The sequence below is a fragment of the Urocampus carinirostris genome, chromosome 12 (genome assembly GCF_059441175.1).
Source record: "Urocampus carinirostris isolate Australia breed hairy pipefish chromosome 12, RoL_Ucar_1.0, whole genome shotgun sequence".
NCBI lineage: Eukaryota > Metazoa > Chordata > Actinopteri > Syngnathiformes > Syngnathidae > Urocampus > Urocampus carinirostris.
In genome coordinates, this window is record NC_142360.1 from 24,451,553 (window position 1) to 24,474,893 (window position 23,341).

At 39.0% G+C, this 23,341-nt stretch overlaps 1 protein-coding gene across 1 annotated transcript; it reads right to left on the reverse strand.

Moving 5' to 3' along the window:
- Positions 1-15,897: 15,897 nt before the first annotated feature.
- On the reverse strand, positions 15,898-21,202 carry LOC148355284 (endogenous retrovirus group FC1 member 1 Env polyprotein-like). Its single transcript, XM_088350212.1, has 3 exons — positions 18,772-21,202; positions 18,566-18,681; positions 15,898-16,046 (listed from the first exon to the last, which is right to left on the reverse strand). Exons 1-3 carry the CDS (start codon positions 19,863-19,865, stop codon positions 15,898-15,900), a joined length of 1,359 nt encoding a protein of 452 aa, XP_088206338.1. The 5' UTR covers positions 19,866-21,202.
- Between the last annotated feature and the right edge of the window lie 2,139 nt (positions 21,203-23,341).

Below are 23,341 nucleotides of genomic sequence, written 5' to 3' on the forward strand. Positions count from 1 at the left end.
TTTACCAACTCACCACAAACAGAAACAAAATAAAGTGAGAGCTATGAATAAAAATACTGTGAACAGGCAAACATGAGATCAAATTAAAAGGCAGTGTTAGGGCCTGACGTGCCTCATTCCACCAGAGGGCGCCACCAATATTTCGAACCGGGCACCATTGTGGGGTGACTGGATGCACCTGTGCCCAGTTAGCCTCAACCTTCAAATTACATTCTGCTCAGCCTCATAGACATTTTTCTGGTTTCTTTGTTACTTTACTCCTTGCATTTTTCAGTTTGAGTTTTATCTTTTTTAATTCTGTTTCTTTGTTTGGGCATTTTGTTTGTTGCTTTGTGCCAATTTGTTTGTTTGGTACTTTTGTCGTTTTGTTAACAAATACGGTCCTTGTTTTGAGCACCCCTGCTCCTAGTTTCTGCCCCACCCCACATGGGTCCATTACCCTAACTTAACAGGCTGGGCTTACTGAAAATGAGAAAATACTGCCCAATATTGTCTTTAACATAAAACCAGACGTCTTTTCCACCTTTATTTGGTTTGTATTTATATATATTTGAGAGGCGCAGCCACCCTTTTAGTACACACTCGGAAATTTACGGCAGGCCGGATGAAATCCTCCAACGGGTCAGTTTTGGCTCGCGGGCCGTATAATTGGCATACCTGCATTAACGTACTACAAAACATGACAGATTTGACAAACGACTACTGGTTTGGGCTCTGATTATTTTCAGTTCTTTCATGGACAATATGCAGCTGATGCAAAAAGAGAAAGCAAGAGGGTGGGATTCAGTTTTCTGAGTATTGGCGATGTTGAACTCGCTGAATAACCTGCGTAACCTTGTATAGCAGCAGGTGTGGGGAAATGAGTGTTGTAGCATAAACCATTATTCATTCCGGTGAAGAAAAATGTCAGAGTCCGGTAGAGCTCATCCATGTGGCAACAAAGTTCTAAAGTTTATGTCTTGAGCAGCTAAGATGCATGAAATAGTTCTGCAAATGTTCAAAAAATATTCAAGTGTACCTAAAAATGATGAAACCCAATTCAAGCAAGTCAAAGTAAAAATATCTGAACCCCCCCCCACCATCACCACAGCGTTGAAGAGACGGCGTGTATTATTTGACCACAAAATGTCGCTGTATGGTGCTATGCAACTGAAAACGAATGTTAAAAAGCGTGAAGAAGAATCCAAGCTTCGGAGACTGAAAGTGAAGAAAACGCAACATTTTGCTGCTCATTTTTCAGCGCAACCTTTTTGAGGTTTTTGAGTACACTTAGCAGCAAGATGTCTGTCAAATGTGTAAGCTCCCTGTACCTTAGTCTCATGTTAAGTGAATAAATGCTAAGTATTTGTTTAAAAATGCATGTTCATATAAGGCAGGGGTAGGGTACCTATGGCTCGGGAGCCATATATGGCTCTTTTCATGAGGACATCTGGCTCCGAAATAAAATGTAACTATTGCACATCTCTCTGTGGCGTTCCAAAGTCAAGTGATTTCATCCCTAATTTGGTCCATATAGAGCCGAAGCAACTTAATGCAGAAGTTCTATAAGAAACCATTTAAACTGATAAATAAAAACACTGGCAAACGACTTTGATTGGGTGAGCGGTACAGGTGGGCGGATCCCTGCACACAGCGCAAGGCACTTCCTTCTCTCTCACTCAGTGCAGTCTACACCGAAAGTGAATATGTCGATATGCTTATCGTTTGCAGTAATTTGTGACATTTTTACAAAAGAACTTTGCATCCACATGCATTTCATTTCAGATCATTTGCATGCACATTGTTTTGAAACCGTTATTAAGTACAAATTTCATGGAAAAAATTGCCTCAACACTCTTAACTTAAGATGGAAGACAAATTGTAAATGGCATATTTACATTGATGTGGGACACAGGACTTGGCATTGTTATCATTTCATACATTTGATTAATTCATCAAATGACACACAGTGAAATAATATGTGCTGAACAGGGTTGGGTAAGGTTACTTTAACTGGATTACTTTCAATTACTTTTGGATTACTCCAATACCAAATATGCTAATAGAAGACAAAAGAAACTAAATATGAATAAAATTATGACTCACAACACGTGGTAAGCTTTCTCTCCTGGCTTTGATCTCTTTGATCTCCGGCAAAACTAATATAAAATGCGACAGAAACAAAATGAAAATAAATCCAAACAGCTTGCCAACATCATTTTTGCCATTCCATGTATTCCGTTACTCCCCAAGCCTGCACAAAATTTAGTCATTTTATGTATATTTAGGTTATTTTGTCTTTTATTAGCACATTTGGTATTGGAGTAATCCAAAAGTAATTGAAAGTAATCCAGTTAAAGTAACCCTACCCAACCCTGGTGCTGAAGAATTAGCTTTTATCTAGAGAGCGTGTTTGGCAGTTTTTTTCAATCTTGTCTGAAAATATATGATGTGGCTCTCTCCATTTCTTTTTAAAACATTTTTTGCTGTAATGGCTCTTTGGGTCAAAAAGGTCCCTGACCCCTGATATAAGGGGTTCATAAGCATGCTTGAAATCCATGAAAATGCTTTAATTTAAATGATATTTTTTCAAGGATTGAGAAGTGCTTGGATTTAGGGTGAAGTGCTTGTAATTGCTTAAAATAATGCCATGTTTCTCAGCAACTCTGCTTAAAAATAACAGCCTTCCCATTGTATTTCTTGTGATGAACTGCAAATTACATTAGTTTGTACGGCATTGTCCTATGAAGCATTATCGCCCCCTACGCGCCCAGGAGAACAAGTGCATGCTACACATAAACAGGGCACTACGAAACATTTATTAGTATAAAAATTAGGCTAACATTTCCGAGTGGTACATTGTAATGGGAGAACTTACTGCAGTTGAAAATGTAAGCTACATATTAGTCTTTTTACCCAAGACCTACACGGGGAGGGTTTTGTCTCGAAAACAAATATATTTACGTTTTCCTCAAAACCTTAAACTATGTCTTGACTGCACACGCAATATTAAAAATCACATATGGAAATCAAAAGTATATATGTGGCTCTGCAAAATACATGATCGACATGGTACTAGAGAAATTGGAAAATTGGCTTTGAAAGTCCTTGAAAAGTGCTTGAATTTGGCTATTAAAAATATGTACCAACCATGTAAAATGATAGTTCATGTATTTTTGCTTATTTAAAACAAGAATGGTCAAACTACAGTCTGCAGGCCACATGCGGCCCAGCAGGCTTTGTATTAAGACCTGCCGAACAAAAATGGTCAACATATAAAAACAATAAGTAAAATGAAGTAAGACTGACAAAAAATAATGTATTTTTGATGTGCCAGACTGTCCTCCTTGTCCCTATGTGTGTATAATAATGCTTCTCCAGAAATACATTAGCCGTCTGTGCAGCTTAGCTAAAATAGATATTTGACATCTATAGCTTCTTGTGTCAGCCTAGCTAAAATGGATCTTTGACGTCTGTAACAGTCTATGGCAGACTCGCTATAATGGATCTTTCACATGTATAGCCGTTTGTGGATGGGGAGTTAAAAGTGTTTGTTACACTAGCGGCATCATAGGTTCTTATGGGGTTTTGTATGAACCCATAGTCTATTTTGTCGGCCATTTGAAAGAGAACGTTTGTTTTTCCTTAATGAACTCTATTATATGTGCCACGGACCAGGCAAGAAACAGAATTTAGAACCCACTCGCGTAGCATACTCACAATTTATTGGGGAGAGGAGGAATGCGCGAACACTCGATCCGGGGATCGATGGTCCCGGAAGTGGATAGAAATCCGAAAAAGAAAAGTTGTCAAAAACAAACGGATCAGGCCAAAAATAAAACTGGATCAAACACAGGCAGATTCACAGAACTAGGCATTTAACACAGAGTTTAACAGATGTCTTGCATAAGTTTCACAGAAGTATCACAGAAGTCTCACAGACGCTCAGACATCTAAGGGCTCAAAGAAACGCGTTTAAGTACTGCCAAGGAGCAATCAGTCAATGAGTCTCATCCGGTGTCCATGGGCGGGGCCAATTGGGCGCCATGGCAACCGTGACAACATGGTTAAAATTTGATCACTTTTTGTAGGACTGCAAGAAACTACCTGACCTTTGTTTCCTCCAATTATTTTTGTGTTGCATAGTTCATTATCTATTAATAGGTTTATTTTGCCCTTTTTAGTATATTTGGTATCTGAGTAATCCAGCAGTAATTGAAAATAATCAAGTTAACTTACTGGTCTGTGTTACTGATTACATTTTTCAACAGGTAACTAGTAACTGTATCGAATTACATTTTTAAAGTAACCCCCCATCATTGTCTATCACAGGCTACCCGTGTGTTTCTTAAAGGCTCCCTGTGGCCTGATGCAAATACAGTATATTGTTCCTGTCACACTCAGTTACAATTTTTGTCTGCAATACAAACGGCAAACAGTTCCCACACTTGTTTGTCCTTTAATGTCTGAGGATATGCGTTTTGGCAGTCAGCATACACGTCGGAAAAGGATTTCAGTGAGGTCGACACACTTCACACAACAGGACAAAATGGCTTCTATTATCCTCACTGTGAAAGCTCAAAAGTATTTGTATCACTGCTGGGCGCTAAAAGATATTTTCTGCTCCCGATTGGAGGTGGAAAGCCTAAAAGAATCCGCATTCATGTCCAGTCATCGCCTTCAATGATACTGAAATGATATCACCTTTACTTTGGGGAATTAATCTTTTATTATGTTTATGGATTTATTACGTAGAATTGGTGTAAGCCAGTGCTTCTCAATTATTTTCTCTCATAACCCCTTCAGAAGAAGAAATCCTCTCACCTGCCAATTCCCATCTCTCTTTCCTGTCCCTGCATACGTGTTAAATATGTTTCATGGGGTCACTTAAAAGCCTGCTACACTTTGTGTCCACACTTCCTACTCAATGTTTATACTTTGTGCTTAATGATCTGTGTGTAGGCTAAAGGTAATCAAAAACTCTGCCACTGAGAACCCTACTGCCCCCCTATTGTAGTGGTGGTCCAATTGCACTGTATTCTAGGAAAGTTACAAAAAAGGCTGCCTGAAGTTAAATCTGCCTGCGCCCCTTTGACGGAGCCTCGCCCCCAAATCTCTTTTTTTTTTCAAAGTCTCTATTTTACATGTTTTACCATGGAGTGCCATGTCTAATCTCGTTGAATACAATGACAATGACAATAAAGACAATTCAATTTACTGATACCTTGTTGTTCAGAAGGTTTGTCTGTTTTTTGTCCCGTTTAGTCAGCAGATGGGGGTAGTCAAAATACACAGACAAGACTCCTTGGCGCACACCATTTTTTGTTCAGTTCATTATTTTGCCACACGGTGCACACTTATTGTCATTAAAAAATATCTTCCTGGCGTCTGTATAATATTTGAATACTCCTGTAGTTTAAACAGACCCGAATTCGGACGGCAGTAGCTCAGGAGGTAGAGCGCTCGTCTTGGGATCAAGGGATCCCAGTTCGAATCCCGGCTCGTCCGTGTTACATGTCGAAGTGTCCTTGGGTAAGACACTGATACCCCCAATAAGCTGGTTAGTAAAGCGCTTCGGGATGTCATTGACTTGAAAAGCGCTATATACAGTAAATGCAGATCATTTCATATCATTTCATTTCAATTCAATGAGTGATTATTGAGTGTTTGATTGATTTGGGACGCTCACACTCAAGGTCTCCTCAGCTACGTTCGCTGGTTTACATTACACAGGGCGCACCTCACAATTCGAAAAAAATCTGAGACTTTTATGTGGGCGTTAAGGTTGTGAAATACGGTAAATTTCCTATCCCTGCCCACGCACAAGAAGCTATTCCATCCAACTTAACTCCTTTAAGAGCTGGTACCCTGCTGCTTCCACAACCAGGTAAACACAAACTCCTTCATCCATCAAAGAGAAACCTGTCATAAGGCAAACATCTTCTGATCAACTCCAAAGTTACAACACGGCCTGGTTGGATTAGATCTTTTAAGGTACCACCTACGGCGCTCTGCAGGTAAACAAACTAATCCCCAGCAAATTCACCAAGGACCAGAAAGGTTAGAAAACAAGCCTTCATATCTGAAAAAGGCCTTGAAAGTGCAAAATAGCTATCAACTGTCACATTTTATTAAAAGGATAGTGTGAATTATTTAGCACCTCCTAGGGGTTAAAGAAAACTTTTGTCCATTTTGTCCAATATTGATCTGGATTAATAGGAAACAAACACATGAAGTATTATTTAAAAGTGCACTTTTTTCATTCTCGTTGGTGGAGAGTCAAGTCAAGTCACATGTTTTTATATAGCCCTTAATCAGAAAAATGTCTCAAAGGACTGCACAGGATTACAATTACACAATTACCTGATCTTAAACCAACATGCGAGCAAGGAAAAACTGAAAACCTCAGCATGAGGAAAAATGAAACCTTGAGAAAGGACCTCACAAGTGGTAATCCCCCTTCCAGGATGACCAGGGTGAAATAGATTTAGCATTGCAGTACACAAACATAGTAAACACTAGGAGAAATGTTTATCAATATCACATAACACGAGCCTAACGTAGAGAGAGCTGACATGTTTGTCTGCCATCTTGCTGCTTCAGGAACCTAAAAAAACCTTTGTTTTTCTTTTTTTCCTTTTTTTCTTAGCTTTTTTTCTTCCTTTTTTCTGTTCTTTTTTCATCTTTTTTATTTGGCTCTTGTTTCTTTTTTTCTTATTTTCTTTCCATTTTATTTTGTTCTATTCCTTCTTTTTTGTTTTCTTTTGTTTCGTTCATATTACTTTTTTTCTTTTTTTGGTCGTTTCTTTCCTTTTTTTTCATTTTTGTGTCTTTGTAAAAGGCTGGGCAAAAAATAATAAAGAATAATAATGCGGTTAGGTTACTTTGAGTTTACATAATTTGTAATCATCTTACTTGATTTGGCTTGCATTGCACTTAACAGTGACATTTAGTGGCCAAAGATTACACACTATCCCTTTAAGTTGCATGGTGAAGTGCTATACTTACCACTTTACACAGTTAGCTAAAATTAACATTTGTAAACAAATACATAAGTCAGTTTTAGCTCTGTTTCTTAATCACTATTTTGATTTTCTGATTTTTTTTTGCAACATAGCAAGACAGACATAGCTATGCTATACCTCATCACACTAGCTTAAAATGGAATAGTATCCGTGTTGGGCTAGTTCTCATCTTTTTCTAGGAGACCAGAGGTCTCAAAGTACATTTACTCGCATGCTGCTAGAGCTAGATTGTGAATAAAATAAGGCCAAATTGGGTTTTCCCCCAAAAACGCCTCCAATAAAAACATTCCACCGTCCTCTAATAAAGTTTTTAAAATTCCCGATACAAAATAAGATATAAAATAGAAATCATTGGGAGTAAAAATAAATAATTTAAGTAATCAATTAATTCATAATCTACATGGGCTGAATTTAAAGGGACACTGTGTATTATTCATGCCATTCATTAAAACAATGAACATTTAATTAAATGATAAGAGAAAATAATTATATTATTATATAACTGCATTTTTTTTGAATACTTGTAGGTTGAGAAATGTGAGTTTCTTTTTACAAAACATGAGGCTCATCTAGAGGGAGCTGATGCGATTGTCAGCCATTGTCCTGCTACTGATATCTACAAACACCAAAAACTCTTTTCTCCCTCGTTTTTTACTTTCTTTCTCTTCTCCTTTATTTTCTTTTTCTTTTCCTTTCTTTTCTTTTTTTGTTTTCCTTCTTTTTTTTCTTCTTGCCTTTTCCTTCTGTTTTCCCTTTCTATTATTTTTATTTTATTTTCTTCAAGCTTTCCTTTATTTCTTATTTTTTTTGATTTTTGTTAGGGTCTGGCACGTCCACTAGAAGGCGCTTAATTGGTTTGTAATTGGGAATCATGTGTCCAATCACCGCAAACCTGTCCCTAATTTGCCTGACCCTTTGGACAGCACCCAATTTTGGGACATTTTCATTTTCCACATCGATTTTCTACAATCAATATCACCATCACCCTTTTACTAGTAGTATCCTGATGTGTGAGGTTTGGTTTTTGTTTCTTTGTTTCGACAGTTTTATTGTTGTTTTTGACTATTTGCTAGACACTTTATTGAGCATTTGTTTGATTAAATAGAATCATTTATGTAGCACTGCTTCCTGCATTTGGGTCCACCGAATATCCCAACACTTTTTTTTTCCCATTTTTCTTGTTTTATTTCATTTTTCCTCTTCTCTTTTTATTTTATTACATTCATTATTTCCTTACTTCTGTTGTTACTTGCTCTTTTTCTGTCTTTTTCTTCTCTTTCCTCTTTTTTTCCTTCTTTCTTTATTTGCTCGTCTTATTTCTTCTATCTTGTATTGCCTTTTTTCTTTATTTGCAAAAGGCCTACATTGACATATAGTGCTCAAAAATTACACACTCTCTCTTTAACTTTCAAGTTAAGGTGGGGACATTTGAGAACCCTGCTGTAAATGACTCACAGTATTTCATTCTGTCCTTGAACACTACTTTCAAGTTGAATCTAGTCTGGTCATCCTCTCAGTGACGCTTTTCCTCTATTGTAGCTCGAAATAATAACTCGTTTTGAAGTGCAAATCAAACAACATTCCCTTAATGTTTTCGAAAATCCAGAAAAAAGGAAATGTCCTTACGATTCAAATCATTACAGACGTGTTTTTGAGCTATAAATAGGCGCCGCTACCGTTTGACATAGTGAGGTCTTTTCATCCAATAAATAACATGAATCATCCTTCTTTTGCTCCAAGCGGGCCATTAAGGCTGAAACAACTGGCCCGACTTCTGTCGTGAATGGTGACCAAAAAGCAATTAGCGACTTGAATTGTTGAAAAGGGCATCAAACTACTATTGTTTGATTATTAGCAATGTTAGCATTCATTTTCTGTAGGCCAAATACATTTCAACTATCATTTAAGACAGGCTTGTTAAACATACGTGGGCCGGAGCTGACCCATTGGATGATTTTATCAAATCTTCAATCATCACACAGTGAAATAAAATGTGCGAAGAATAATTTTTTGTCTCTAGAGCGGATTTGGCGGTTTTGTTGAATTTAGTCAGAAAAAGGTCCCTGCTTTAGGTCATTTCTATCAAGTGATGTGATTTTTTTTAAATAAAAGCAAACAAAATACTCTCTCAGGCTGCTACAGGGGAGTGTTGAGTTTGTATAGCTTGTTGAGTTGATTCAGGTGTAAAACTGCATTCAACTGTTGAAATAAACTGGTTAACACACAATCAATGCCAAACTTCTCATTCATTGTAAATAAATGTGATGTGTTTAGAAAAGATCCCTTGTCATCCGTGTTTCTAAAATGTAGTGTAGGTTACTAATGCTGAAGCATAATCCTGATAAAAAAAATGCTAAAAATTTGGAATTGACATTCTTTTACTCATCCGGCCCACCTCAGAACAGAAAGTCTGGATTCGGCCCTGGAGACGAACTGAGTTTGACATGCCTGATTTAAAACATGTTCAGATAAACAAACAAAAATTAAATAAATGTCAGCTAAAAAAAAAGTTACTATGCTTCTTACAGTAGTTATCTTTGAAATCATATATTAATAGACCGATTTCAATACCAGAACCATTAGCAGTTATTAATACTCCGATAAGTAAATAGTTTAGCAGTCTCTCACAATACCAAGAGAACACTTCAGTAAATTTTGAACGGGCAAGAAGAACAGAAGAGGACTGTACAAAAAACCCTCACAGTGCAAAATGACAAATTTAATCCAAAAACCCTTTTCAAAAGAACTAAATCTCCTAGGTTACAAAAAGCAGATCGGTCTTAAAGTGTGTGGATATCAAAGAACATAATTGACTGATTGACAATGGTGTAAACAGTGAATCATAGTCAAAACATTGAACCAGCATTCTATGTAACGTCCTCTGCAAGTGTCCAGTGTTAAAAACAGAAAAAATATAGTATCATTGATTAAGTCCAGTTGGATTAAATTGCTGATTTTTAAAGAAATCCCTGTAATTCACAGCACTTTTTCCTTAGTATTGCATTTATTAAATGGCAGTTTAACATTCTTTTCATTTCATGTTCCTGTGTTAGGATCTGAAGGGTTGCCGCCGATCCTTGAACAGTCTTAAAAGGCGTTGGATCTTTAATTAAAAAAAAATAAGGCCTTGTTTGGCATTAAAATGTTTTAAATTAAATTTTAGTAGGTCTTGAAATGTGAACACATTAATAATATTTGTTCGAACTAAATAGATTTAGTATAAAGTTAATTTTAATGCATCATAAAAAAATGCTTTATGAATGTGGCAGAATAATTCGTAGTTATATGCCAGTTTGGACTGAGGATCCATGATGTACTGTTAACATCCTTTTGAGCTATTGTTTCCCATGTCTAAAACTTTGGAGAGTGCTTTGTTGTTCAGAAGAACAGATTTCAACGGGACCAAAATGTGATTTAAAGAAAAATTAACTTAAACATTTGTGGGAGGTGCAGTGATTAGCGGGTGTGTGGCACAGATCTGAGGTCATGAAATCGAACCTTATCCTGTAGAGTTTGCAAGTTCTCCCCGTGCTTGCGTGGGTTTCCTCCGGGATCTCCGGTTTCCTCCCACATTCCAAAAACATGCATGTCAGGTTAATTGACTGGTCCAAATTGTCCCTAGGTGTGAATGAGCGAGTGAATTGTCTGTCTCTGTGTGCCTGTCTAGCAACCAGTTCAGGGTGTCCCCCGCCCACTGCCTGAAGATAAACGGGATGGGCACCAGAACCCCCGCGACCTTACTGAGGATAAGCGGTTCAGATAATGGATGGATAGATGGATAAACATTTGTTTGAATTGCGTCTAATTGTTAGTGTTTTTATCGACTTAAATTTGATTTCTAAAGGCATTAAAAAGTCTTAGAAAGTCCTGAATTTAACTTGACTTGAGTTGTAGGAACCCTTGTCTGGTGAATCTCCTTCCACCAGGGGGCGTTGAGCGGGTTTGGAACTGGGAACAGGTGTGTCCAATATCCCCACACCTGTCCCTAATGAGACCCAACTTTGTAAGGATATCTTGGACTGCACATGTGGTGGGGTCATTTTCATTTCACTGCTGCGCACTTTTGTTTTTCCTTTGCATTGGGTTTCTAGTTCGAACATTTCGTTGGTTTTTCAGTGCCCACTTTTTGGTTTATTACTTTGTTTCTTGTATTTTGCGGTTCTGCCTTTGTTTCTTGTTTGGACTTTGTCAAGTTTGGTTTTGTTTGGACATCCTTGTGAACCTTTGTTTGGCACCTTGTACCTCCTTTTGTTGTTAAACACCATCCCTCTCATCTCTGCCTCCTGCGTCCCCCCACCTGGGTCCAAGACTTAACATCCTGATTGTGAAACAATCACTCAAAAACAGCCTGTATTAGTGTCAGCTACAATTGCAAGTATTGATACCCAGGCTACTATTGGATGTAATACCACTCCGGACTCTCTTATCTTCAAGTTGCAGATAGTATATCTCAAAATCCTAAATGTTCCTAATTTATAATGATTTATCATAAAGTGTTTGAATTGCACCCCAGTGTGTTTTTTTCCATTACCTGTCACAGGACAGAAACGGAGACAGGACCCAGTAGCGTTCGTTTACTCAGTTTTATTGATAAAGAGAGAGAGCAGTGCTTGCTTCCACGATCCGATGATCGACGGACACGGGTAGCAGGTGGCAGGACGCAGAAGTGGCACTTCCGTGTCGAGCGAGGATAATCGTAGGCAGCAGAGATACTGTTCGATAGTCGGGACGGGAGAGTGAGGGCGGTATCGAGTCCAGAAAAGATGTCGGCAACAGGTATCAGGCAGGAAACAGGGCAAAAAAGGTCCATGGTCGGGATGAAAGAGCAGGGCAGAAACGGGTTAAGAAACAGGTCGGCAACAGGTATCAGGCAGGAGAAAACAGGGCAGGAAAATGTCAGAAGGTATAGAGCTTGCCTAGTTGGGAGCATAGGTTCGCAAACAGTTGCTTCATGTTGATTTTCAAAAAGCAATTGTTTAAGCATACTACTGATTCAGGCATGCTAGCTTTTCACCTGTAAATAAATTGTCACACAACTGATATAATAAACTTGTCTTCAAGTACATATTTCGCTTGACTTTCTGCATTGTAAATTCATCACTCACGCAGCGTTTAGCATCAAAGCTGGAATATTACCTGTGCAGCAGCGGCGGACCTTTTCGTTTTGATTAAATGAGTTCAGAACACTGAGGACGTTAGTTAATTGGCTATTAGCTCAACTTTATATATTTGAATTAGGTAGAAATTAACCTCAGAGACTCTAAATGAAGTTTGCTTCTTCAATTAAATTGACTATCTCTGAAATGGACACACTGTAGATCACTTGATGTTCCCCATTGAGGACTCTGTCATCCTTACGCATTCTTTAACGTTAACATTACAGGAATACACAGGTTTACATATTAACATCTATTAAGGGAGTTAAACAAACAGTTGTGACCATTGAAATGTATCTCTGAAGCTAACAATGTTGTCGAGTAAACGTTTCTGCAGTGCACTGCAGTTTTTTAAGAGGTCAACTCATCGAGAGGTTTCAGAAACTGACCATGAAGCCACCAACTTAACTGCTATGCAGAAAGTCCTCTATGATAGACAAATTCCACTCCAATGCTGGGGATATATTTTTCTGTAATTAATTCAATGTACTGTATTTGCTTTTTTAAAAACCTGCTTTAACAAAAAGTATCAAATTACATGGTATTACATAGACATATATTGCGTGCCTGATGTATCAATTTGGCCAAATCAGGGGTCGGGAACCTATGGCTTGCTGGTCATATATGGCTCATTTCATGAGTACATGAGGCCCAGAGATGAATTGCACTTGCGCGATAATTAGTGTAAAGTCACACATGAAGCCAATTGTCAGACCGGTGAAGCCAAAACAGTACTGATTACATATAGTACTATCAGGACCAGAACGGAGACAAGACCCACTTGCTTTACGTTTCTCTCAGTTTTATTGGGAAGAAAGGAAAGGATTGCACCCACGATCCGGTGATTGATGGTTGCGGGAAGCAGGTCGCTCTGAACGCAGAAGTGGCAGTTCTGTGGCGAGCGATGGCGGTGTCAGGAACGGAAAAACGGGTCGGTAGCCGGGTCAGAGAGCAAAAAACTTGTTCGGGATCAGCAACGAGTCGAAAGCCAGGAGAGGAGAGCAGACGTGGTCAAGATCAAAAAACGGGTCGAAGCAAAAACAAAAACAGGAGCAAAAACAGGAGTGAGTCAGGGTCGAAAAAGCTTGCCTAAAGTAAACTGAGGTTCGCAGACGGACTGACAACAGGTGACAGGTAGATGTGGGTTTAAATAGTGAGACGGAGCCAATCAAAGTCCAAGGCAGTTGGCGCCAATGGAGTGGGCACAGGTGCATCACATCGGTAATCATGACAAGCACAGTTCTGTCCAGTATACAGACGCCTCCCGACTTTCGTACATTCGACTTAAAGATTCCGGTTGATACTATAATTTTTTCCGGGATGTCGAAAAATATCCGGACATTGTTGTAAGTTAGATTTTGTATTGTATGCACATTTTTCAGAGTAGAGGACAGTACTGTCGTGCTTCTTTCCCTGTGGCACTGTGACAGGTCACCCAGCATCCACATCGAAGAAGAAAACCGGCTTCTACATCCTGGTTTGTGTGTAATTGTAACAACGTGTACTGTACTTTGACGTTTATATTGTTAATATCTCGTGCATCCATTCAATATGATTGGTGTAAGGAAGAGGTGAGCCCTTTCTTTTGAAACAAATGTGTTTGAGAAAATGGTGGAAACGCTTTTTTTCGGCCATTTTTTTCTAGGGAGGAGGACCTCTTGACGCGCAAGTCCCAAAAGTAAATAAGAGATCACTTTATTTATCTTTATAGAGGATATTTTTTTACCAAATGTTTATTTGTTAGTACAAAACAATACAGGTTACTTATACAAGCCTTAAACATACAAAATATAGCACTCAAACATAAACACCGAGACAAATTGGCAAAAAGGAACATTGTGAAGTCAAAACATTGAAGGTCGAGAATTTAGTAGATCAAAGACTTAACGTACAAACAGCAAACTAGACAACAATACATTGTTGATTTCTAGAACCATAATCATAATTATAATTTGAATTATTAATTGTCTTCATTGTGATTGTTAACAACATAGTGAATAATGTTTGTAATGAGAATAGACATGGCACTCCAGAATAAACACGTAATAAAGACATAGAAGGGAGAAATAGAATAAAAAGAACGTCAGAATTAATAAGCAAGGATAATTACAAGGAAGTATTTGGAGACTGGCCTGAGTTGCAACAGCCTTGGGAAAATGGTGCAATAAATACTATTCCAATTTAATTTAGCAGCAACATGATTTAAAAATAATTCGATAAATAAGATACGATTACACATTTTTCAAAATATAGACAAGATATACATTTTTCACGTTGTTGGAACAGTAATGGAAGGGAATGAGTACTGATATCAGGGAAACAGAAGTCGGCAAAAAATATTACAAAATATGAAAATAAAACACCCGATTTACCAGTGTCAGTACACCGCAAAGGCGTGACACGTAAAGCCTGCCTTTTGTAACAAAATCTAAATTATACAAGACCATACAAAAAAAGACAAAAAAAAAAAGAATAATGACTTTTGGATTATTTTCAGAACGCCACCGAGGGAGAAGGTCAACCCGACCCGAACATAATGATTCACACTTAGGCCCGGACCCTCCCGAAATTTTAGTCAAGCTTAAGATCTTACATGTACGCTGAAAGTGACTTGTGAAAGAAAAGCTTGCTTGCTTAGTTTTCTGAACTTTCAAGACTAAATCAACACAACAATGTGTTGACGTGTGCAGGTCATTTTTAGTATGTTGTATGTTAAACGGCTGTTCTAGTGATCACTTTGGTGGATTACCGCCTCGTAGCCAATCATAGCTTGTGAAACTGGTGACATTGCCCAAGGCGAACATTGATGTTACTGTGTACGGCCTTCAAGATTCTTTGTGAACTACTCCGGGTAGACTTCTAGCTTAACAACGACTAATGGCTGAAGTCTGAATTTTAAATGCTTTAATATGAAAGCACACATCTGGAAGCGCTGCAATCGGGGAAGCTAACAGTCTATTTGGAATTATTAAATATTGATGGACAAAATATAATTAACACCACATGATACTGATATTTTTTAGACAACAGTTAAACAGACCTACATATTCTGCAGGGTCCTCAAGGGTGCATGGGAGTTTGCCAATCCGCCACCTGTTTTTTGTGGACTTCGAGAAGGCATTCCATTGTGTTTCTTGGGGAGCCCTGTAGGGGGTGCTCTGGGTACCGGACAGTCTTATCCGCGCTGTGCGGTCCCTGTATGACTGGTGCCAGAGTTTTTCCCGCATTGCCGGCAGTGTCTGATTCATTTCCAGTGGGATTTGGACTCCGCAAAGGCTGCCCTTTGTCACTGATTCTGTTCATTACTTTTATGGACAGATTTTCTAGGTGCAGCCTTGGCGGGGAACGATCCAGGTTGGCGGCCTAAGCATTGCATCTCTGCTTTTTGTAGATGATTTGGTGCTGTTGGCTTCTTCAAGCTTTGATCTTCAGCTCTCACTAGAGTGGTTTGCAGCATAGTGTGAAGTCGCCAGGATTAATCATTACCTCCAATCTATGGTTCTCAGATGAAAAAAGGTGGCATGCTCTCTCTGGGCCGGGAATGAGATTTTGCCCCAAGTGGGGGTGTTCAAGTATCTTGGGTTGATGTTCAGGAGTGAGGGTAGAATGGAACAGGAGATCAACAGACGATTTGGTCCCGTGTCATGCTATCATGCGGACACTGTTGTGGTAAATAAGGAGCTAAGCCGAACGGCAAAGCTTTCAATTTACCATCGATCTACCTTCACACTCTCAACTCATGACCAAGAGTTCATGACCGAAAGAACAAGATATCGGATACAAGCGACTGAAATAAGTTTCCTCCGCCGGATGGCTGAGCTCTCCCTCAGAGATAGGGTGAGAAGCTCGTTCACCCGCAGGAACTTTGTGTAGAGTCGCTGCTCGTCTGTATTGAGACAAAACCGCTCAGGTGCACGAGCATCTGATAAGGATGCCTCTTACACGCCTCCCTCGGAAAGTGTTCCAGGCATGTCCCACCGGCAGGAGGACGACCCAGGACATGCTGGAAAGACTACGTACCCAGGCTGGACTGGGAACGCCTCGGGATCCCGTCGGATGAGCTGGATGAAGTGCCTGGGGAAAGGAAGGTCTGAGCTGCCCCACTGGGGCTGCTGCCCCCACGACCCGACCCCGGATAAGCAGAAGATAATGGATAAATGGATGGATGGATCTTCTGACTATTATGCAAAGTCACTATTACTCCCAATATATAGTTGATGTATGCTTGTATACATAACAGTCATTCAAACATAAAACATTGTATGCATTTTTCCTATTGACAGTGGAACCTCGGTTTTCGAACGCCTCTCAGTTCGGACAAATTGGTGTTCGACCAGAATTTTTGAGAAATTCTTGTTTCGCTGTTTGGTCAAAAAAATCGGAGTTCGAACGCCGGTACGCTAGGGTGCGATGCTGAGCGGCGTACGGGTGTTTTAGCCCCTAATCATGCCTCCGAAGAAAGTCGGTGCAAGCAGGACAGGTGAAAAAAGACAAGTTGTTCGAACAACTATTGCCTTTGAGAAAGACATAATAGCTAAATATGAAAGAGGTGCACGAATTTCCGATCTTGCTAGTGAATACAGCATGGCTAAATCTACTATCAGTACGATAGTAAAAAATAAGGAGGCTGTGAAATCGAGTGATGCGGCTAAGGAAGTTAGCACTATAAGCGAGCAACTGCCGCAAGTTTTGGAAGAGGTTGAAAAACTTTTGATGATTTTTCTCTCCCCACCGTCCACCACAAAGGTAAGAAATCCTATATATAATCCTTTTTTAAAATTTTTACACGTTCATGTTATCGTAATCTTTCGCACGGAAGATTACGCTAATGCGAACGTACGATTAGCCTAGGTTAGCTTCATGTTTACATTCATGGTAAACATTCAGGGTGTTGGAAGGGATTAAAACGATTTTACATTACTTTTAATGGGAAAAACGATTTCGGTGATTGAACAAATCGGTTTTCGAACAGGGTTCTGGAACAGATTATGGTCGAGAACCAAGGTTCCACTGTATATTCAATAAATCTTCAAAGAATTAGAGTATGAATTAGTATATGATTAAATGGGATTCTGTATTTAGCAGTGAGCCTGTGCTTTTGATGTGCATTAAGTGACACCTGTCATCATGAAAGGCTTTCAACACATTGCTATATGGCGAGCCTGAGAGCGACTGTTTGACTTTGTTGTGACAAGCAGCCCTGCATTTGAGGTACTGCCAATCGGACTTTTTATTTGTCCCCCGATCCTCATTTTGTCACATTGAGAAATGGGAGTTGTCGACCTCGAAAGTCACTAGTCACAAAGCAGTTAAATGATGTGGTCCAGTTCTGATGTATTGTTATGGTATTTCAGTAGTCTTGGTTTTAATTCCGTTGCTTCGTTTTTTTTCATTGGTTGACTGGTAACAATGTAGTTGCGATGCTGTCATGTATCTGTTGGTGGCGTGTTTGGTTGCTTTGAAAGGATGCATTCTTGGGTTGATATATTTTTTGAAAATATATTTCTTGTCAGATGGAGTTCGCTGTTTCAATGTCAATAGCCTGTCAAAACGGCGTTACCTTCAACAAGTATTCAATGTGCATTCACTTTTTATGAATTTGCCGTTATAAAGATGCAGGTAAATCAAATCACACGTGGAAATATATGGGAAAAAATATAAAATGGGGTTTTGTGTTAGGTTCATGTCCCCAACATTTTTAATAAAACGCTCTGCAATATAGGACAAAGAGAATCGGTTCTTTATAATTAGTTACTTTATTAATCATCATATTGAGAGCCGCCGACATTCTGTTGTTAGACATCTTTTCGCTCGCTCTGCCCTGCTTGCTGCGCTCTGGCTCGGCTCGGCTCTGGCTCTGAGGATCTCCTCGAAAAACCTCCCTTCTAATATTCAGTTTTTGCCTTTGCTACGTAGAGTTGATTAGTCTTCTTTCGAAGGTCTGCTTTCCATCCAATGATGACAGGTGACCTTGGTCCCGGGAAACTCCTTTTTCCCAGGCTCTTTGGTGAAGAACAATCTTGAGTTATGGGATTCCAGGTCAGGATGTATTTCGTTGGTATGTGAGAACAAAAACACAGTCTGTACATAAAAAAACAACTCATGGCCTTGGAGTTTAGTTTACGGGCTGAGAACTCTTCAAAATGTTTGAGAACACATATAACATATTAAATGTCAACTGTAGGATAAATACAACTCCATCATTCCCTCCTCTTTATCCTATCGGTGATTTAATACTTCATTCAACTGTCACTTCGCAATACGATTTTCAACAGAGAAATCATGAACACAACAACAGTTGTTACACTTAGAGGTTGTCGTCATAATGACCAGGATCTGAGTAAATATAAGGAAAATGCAGAGACAGGCAATCATCATCAACATTTGTGTCATTACAATTTTCACCATCGTCATTTTTATGGTAATTGCCAGAGTCATCGTCAGCATCGGTGTCCGAGGGCAACAGAGCATACAAAGGTACCATCTTTGCCTGCATTGGGGCAAGAGCTGTTGTAATTAGTCTTATGCACGGAATACAACAACATCCACACAATGTGAGAATTGCCGCAAAAACGGCTATAGCCATAAACGTATCTCCAAAACCATCCCACATTGATGTGTCAACTCCTGAGTGGTCTTTCATCTTGTTGTTAAGTGACCTGAGGCCTTCCAGGGCCTTTGTCAGACTTCCGTCTGCTGCCGTGTTGTTCGGTATGAACGTGCAACATTGGTCACCAAAGATAGAACAGACCCCTCCCTTTTCAGCCAGTAGCATATCAACAGCAATCCGGTTCTGGAAAGCCATGAGGGAGGTAGCAGAGAGTTGCTCGTGTATGGCGGAGAAACCTTGTTCTGTTTTGTTTCCTAACTTCTGCACATTGAAATGGATATAGTTTATTCTGTCAACATTTTTATTAATTGTACACCAATAACAAATCAAAGATTCAAAACCCGCTGCTACTTGATCTGCTAATTTGTATTCATCTGGTACGCCTCTTGGAACCCCGATGCTGTCGATGTATGTAGGATCATTGTCACTCCAGGCATAGGTAGACCTTTTTCTTTTCCATGCATGTGGTAACAAGCTCTTAACAGATGTTAGCAATTCAGGGATTGTGGTGGCGGTTATAGACACAGGTAAAATAAGAGACACAGATGCACACAATCCTGTGGTATTGTACGGTAGTCTATCATACAACTTGTCTCCTCCACACCACCACCAGATGTCACTCCGGGAGAGTGGTTTAAATGTTATATTGACTGTCAACATTTGGTGACATTGTGAACTATTCAGATTACTTATATTGTCACCAAATCCGGTTCTATTTATACAGGTAAAATTATTTTGAGCTACTCTTTTAGAAAACACAGGCTTATGTTTTTCAACTGTCGTTATGGGGTAGGTTTGATCCCAGAAAGAGCAGTTTCCGTTTGGTACAGCATTATTCATTACGTTTATCAGGCACTCTGAGTTCAGAGTGGATGGTACAACTCTCAAAAGAGGGCGAGCACCCATACACACAACACAATCCGTCATGACAGCATGTGCCGCCTGCTCAGCCATTAGCAACCAGTTGTTATCTATCCTTGAAATTCCTGTGGTAACTTTGAACCACCCATCAATGTCTTTGACTGACATGCTTACTGATGTGATATTTGTCGTTAGAGAGTAGTTACTTAATTTTGGCTGATCAGTCGATTTCATACTGTCATTTACACACACTACGACCGGGAAAAAAGGGGTCCATGCCCGAGGACCAGGCCCATAACGTGAAACCCCAGCACGTGCTGTTAAAAAATCTGATCCCGGAGGTCGAATTGTCTGGTTTGTAACGGTTATAGTCAGTTGTAAATTGCTTCCTTGATGCTGCAATTTAACCCGATTTTTTGAAATACTGGGCCTCAGAGCTGTCCCCTGGGGTCCAGTACTCCCCTGCTTCCGTTATAACCAAATACTCCCACCCTTGGAACGCTCCGTGTCCAAACACGTACCACCAGTACTCCTCCCACCCTTGCCCAGTAATATGTGTTGGCTGTCTCCCTAGACTGCCTCACTGGAACCCTTTTAAAGAGGTTATCGGTATGGACATCACAATGGTGGCATTTGGTGGCACAGTCACTGTCACAGAGTTGTTATAGGTCCACGATATTAACCAAGAGTGCATGTTGTGGCGTGTTTACTGGGGAGTCGGCACATTCCACTAACACCCCTGCTTTTATTAAATTTTCAATCACTGGTTGTATCCCAGCCATAGCATCTGGCTTGAGTGGATATTGTTTTATTCTAGGGCGATGCTCTGTTTTTGGTCTGACTACTACAGGGGATGCCCCTTTTACAAGGCCCACGTCAGTAGGCCCCTGAGACCATAATTTCTCGGGAATTCCTCGTCCTCTCCGGTTAAAAAGATTTGTCATTCTTGTTCTTCTATTAAGTGTACTTCTGACTGCACTGTCACCGACCAGAAAAGAGCCTTTCTCCTTTGTACACTAATTTTTCCAAGTCTTGCCATTTGATGCTCTTCTTTTTGCACAACGAGATATGCGGTACGCATCTATCCATAAGCCAGTTATGCTGTTTAAACAGTGACTTGAGTGGGTCAGGTAAGAATACTGCTGCTATGGCATACATTATTTTGTACACACAGTTACCATAAACACAAATCATTATTCAAGTAAGCACAATCAGTTTCATACTTATGAACAATTATTTTCCAAAGCAAAAACGCAACAGGATTTGCAATGAGCGTTCAAAAATTGGCATCTGAGCGTCCATTGAAGTTCCATGATTTTCATTTGTTTCCAAGAGGGCACTCGAAAACCACTCTATATTTTGCTCGAAAAAAGAACTGCTACCATATGCAATAATATTTTGTTTGTTTGTTTGTACATGATTCAAATTGAATCGTTTCTTCCGGCGCCGTCACGAATGGCAGCCACTCCAGCAGCTCCCGTGTTATTTTCGATTGTTCTCGATTGTTTGTTCTCAGCTCAGGGATGCTGCTGGAAATGTGAATTTCCCTTCGGGGATGAACAAAGTATCTATCTATCTATCTATCTATCTATCTATTTGACTTTATGTCTGAACACTATATTGGCCTAGTCACGCTGTTTGGTGTTGCTCAGCAGAGCTTTCTTCTTCACATTCAAAGGACATGTGACCTTTCGACCGCAGGCCCAACACTTTACGTCTCGCCGTGTGTGTTACCCCCACACTCCCGTGAGCTCGTTGTTTATGAGCGTAGCTGGGATGTGCTCCATATCACTCCCTTGGCCTCGCTGTTGATAAGCGGCGCAGACAATGGATGACTGATGTCTTTGGCTCTTTCAGCAAATTAGTCCATGGCCTCTTTTTGACAGATTTATATGTCCTTTGGAGACTTAGAAAGAGTCTTTTTGCGGAATTCACTGGCACTTGAGAGTCTCGTTAATTCCACTGTGCTTACGTAGTGGGATTTTTTTAGTGAATTGGCCGGATTACTCTATGTCTTAAATTTTTCTCTAAATTTAAGTACTAGTTGACATTATCTTAGTTTAATCAATTTCTACCCATTTATTTCCCATGCAATTATTCTTAAATTAGCCCGATATGTCTCGAAATCAACTAATCCGTTACTTTTATTTCCTATGACTCTCTTCAAGATTGATCAGTTTCTTATTGTCTTCTACTGTAAAAATGCTCTTCCATAGAAACCGTTCCCTTTTTAACTTAACCAAACCATAAGTCAGTATTTGTTACACATTTGCTTATCACTTGTCAATCGTAACACTCATTCTAAAAAAAAAAAATCAGTGTGTAATCATTGTCCTTTGGGCTAAATTTGTCAAAATTCCAAACCCACACACTATCTAAACATCAAAAATCTCAAAAGATCTAAAAAATCTCTAAAAATGCCAAATCGAACTTAATGTCATAACTTTTCTAATTGTATTTTCTTCTCTCTATAATCATAATCAATCTTTTGTTATTGATTCAATATAGAGCAATACATACCCGTCACTCATGAACCATTTTGTTGAGTGTATTTATTTTGTTTATTCATATCTTTTATTCTGCGCAACAATCTTTGCTTCTACGCATTAGTCTATGTTCTATGCAGCCCTTCGAGATCCCTTGTGATCAAGGATATACAGATCAACATGATCTGGTCCGACTATTAATACGTTTCTTTTTTCCTTTGTTTAAAGGAAACATTTCATTCATTGACTGAAATAGCTTCAGCTACGTTATTAATGATTTCTAATCTTGAATTTTCTTTTCTGTGTTAGTTTGTCGTCATTTTCAAACTTCTTTCAAAATTTTGATTATTTTATTGAGAGTAATGTATTATTGAATACGAGAACAACTAAGGAAATAATCTTTTTACGTATTACGCCTCTTTTGAATTTGTCCATTTACGAACGAGAAGATTGACACTAAAATTATGGACCGTTTTTAGTCATCTTCATTGCTTTAATCGTCCTTTCTTTATTAAGAGCAAAACTACACGTCTTAAAGTTATTACCCTTTGCTATTCGCATTTTCAACGAAAAATGTCTAGTTGTTCACTCAAATATTCTTTCTTTTTATACTATTCTGTATAATTATCTTGTATTATACTCTCAGTGTTTTCATTTTTTTTTTATTTACCTGTCTTAAACGCATCATTTACGCTGGGTACGCAACCTTTTTTTTTTTTTTTCCTTTAAATTTTCATTATCATTTAGTTTACTCTTTAACAAAGATTTAACGCATTTTTGAATTTGCTGTACGAGTTTTTATTTTCCTGCACGCCGATCTTAGCTAATGAGATCTCGTCGCTTCGAGATTACGTCATTGTTGTTGGTAATTCTTGTCGAGCGAAGGTCAGTCTTTTTATTAGACAAACGGCTTTTTTCCTTGTTCAATTCATCAAAGAGAGCTTGCTTTCAAACGGCTCATTTGCTTTGATGATTGATATCACGAATTATGTTGTACTAAGATGTTAAAGAAAAGTACAGTAAGTAGAAAAATGGAAAAAGACAGGCCTGTTATTCGCAATTACCATCAACAAATGCAGAACATAAATTAATAATTCGATGATCAAAACTGAATGAATACGCAGATATCTACTATATTTGTCACCGATTTATAAGTTCGATCTTTGTATCACTAAATTTCAGGGGTTCTGCCAAGATCTATAAATCTTTTAGCAAGCTAGTACA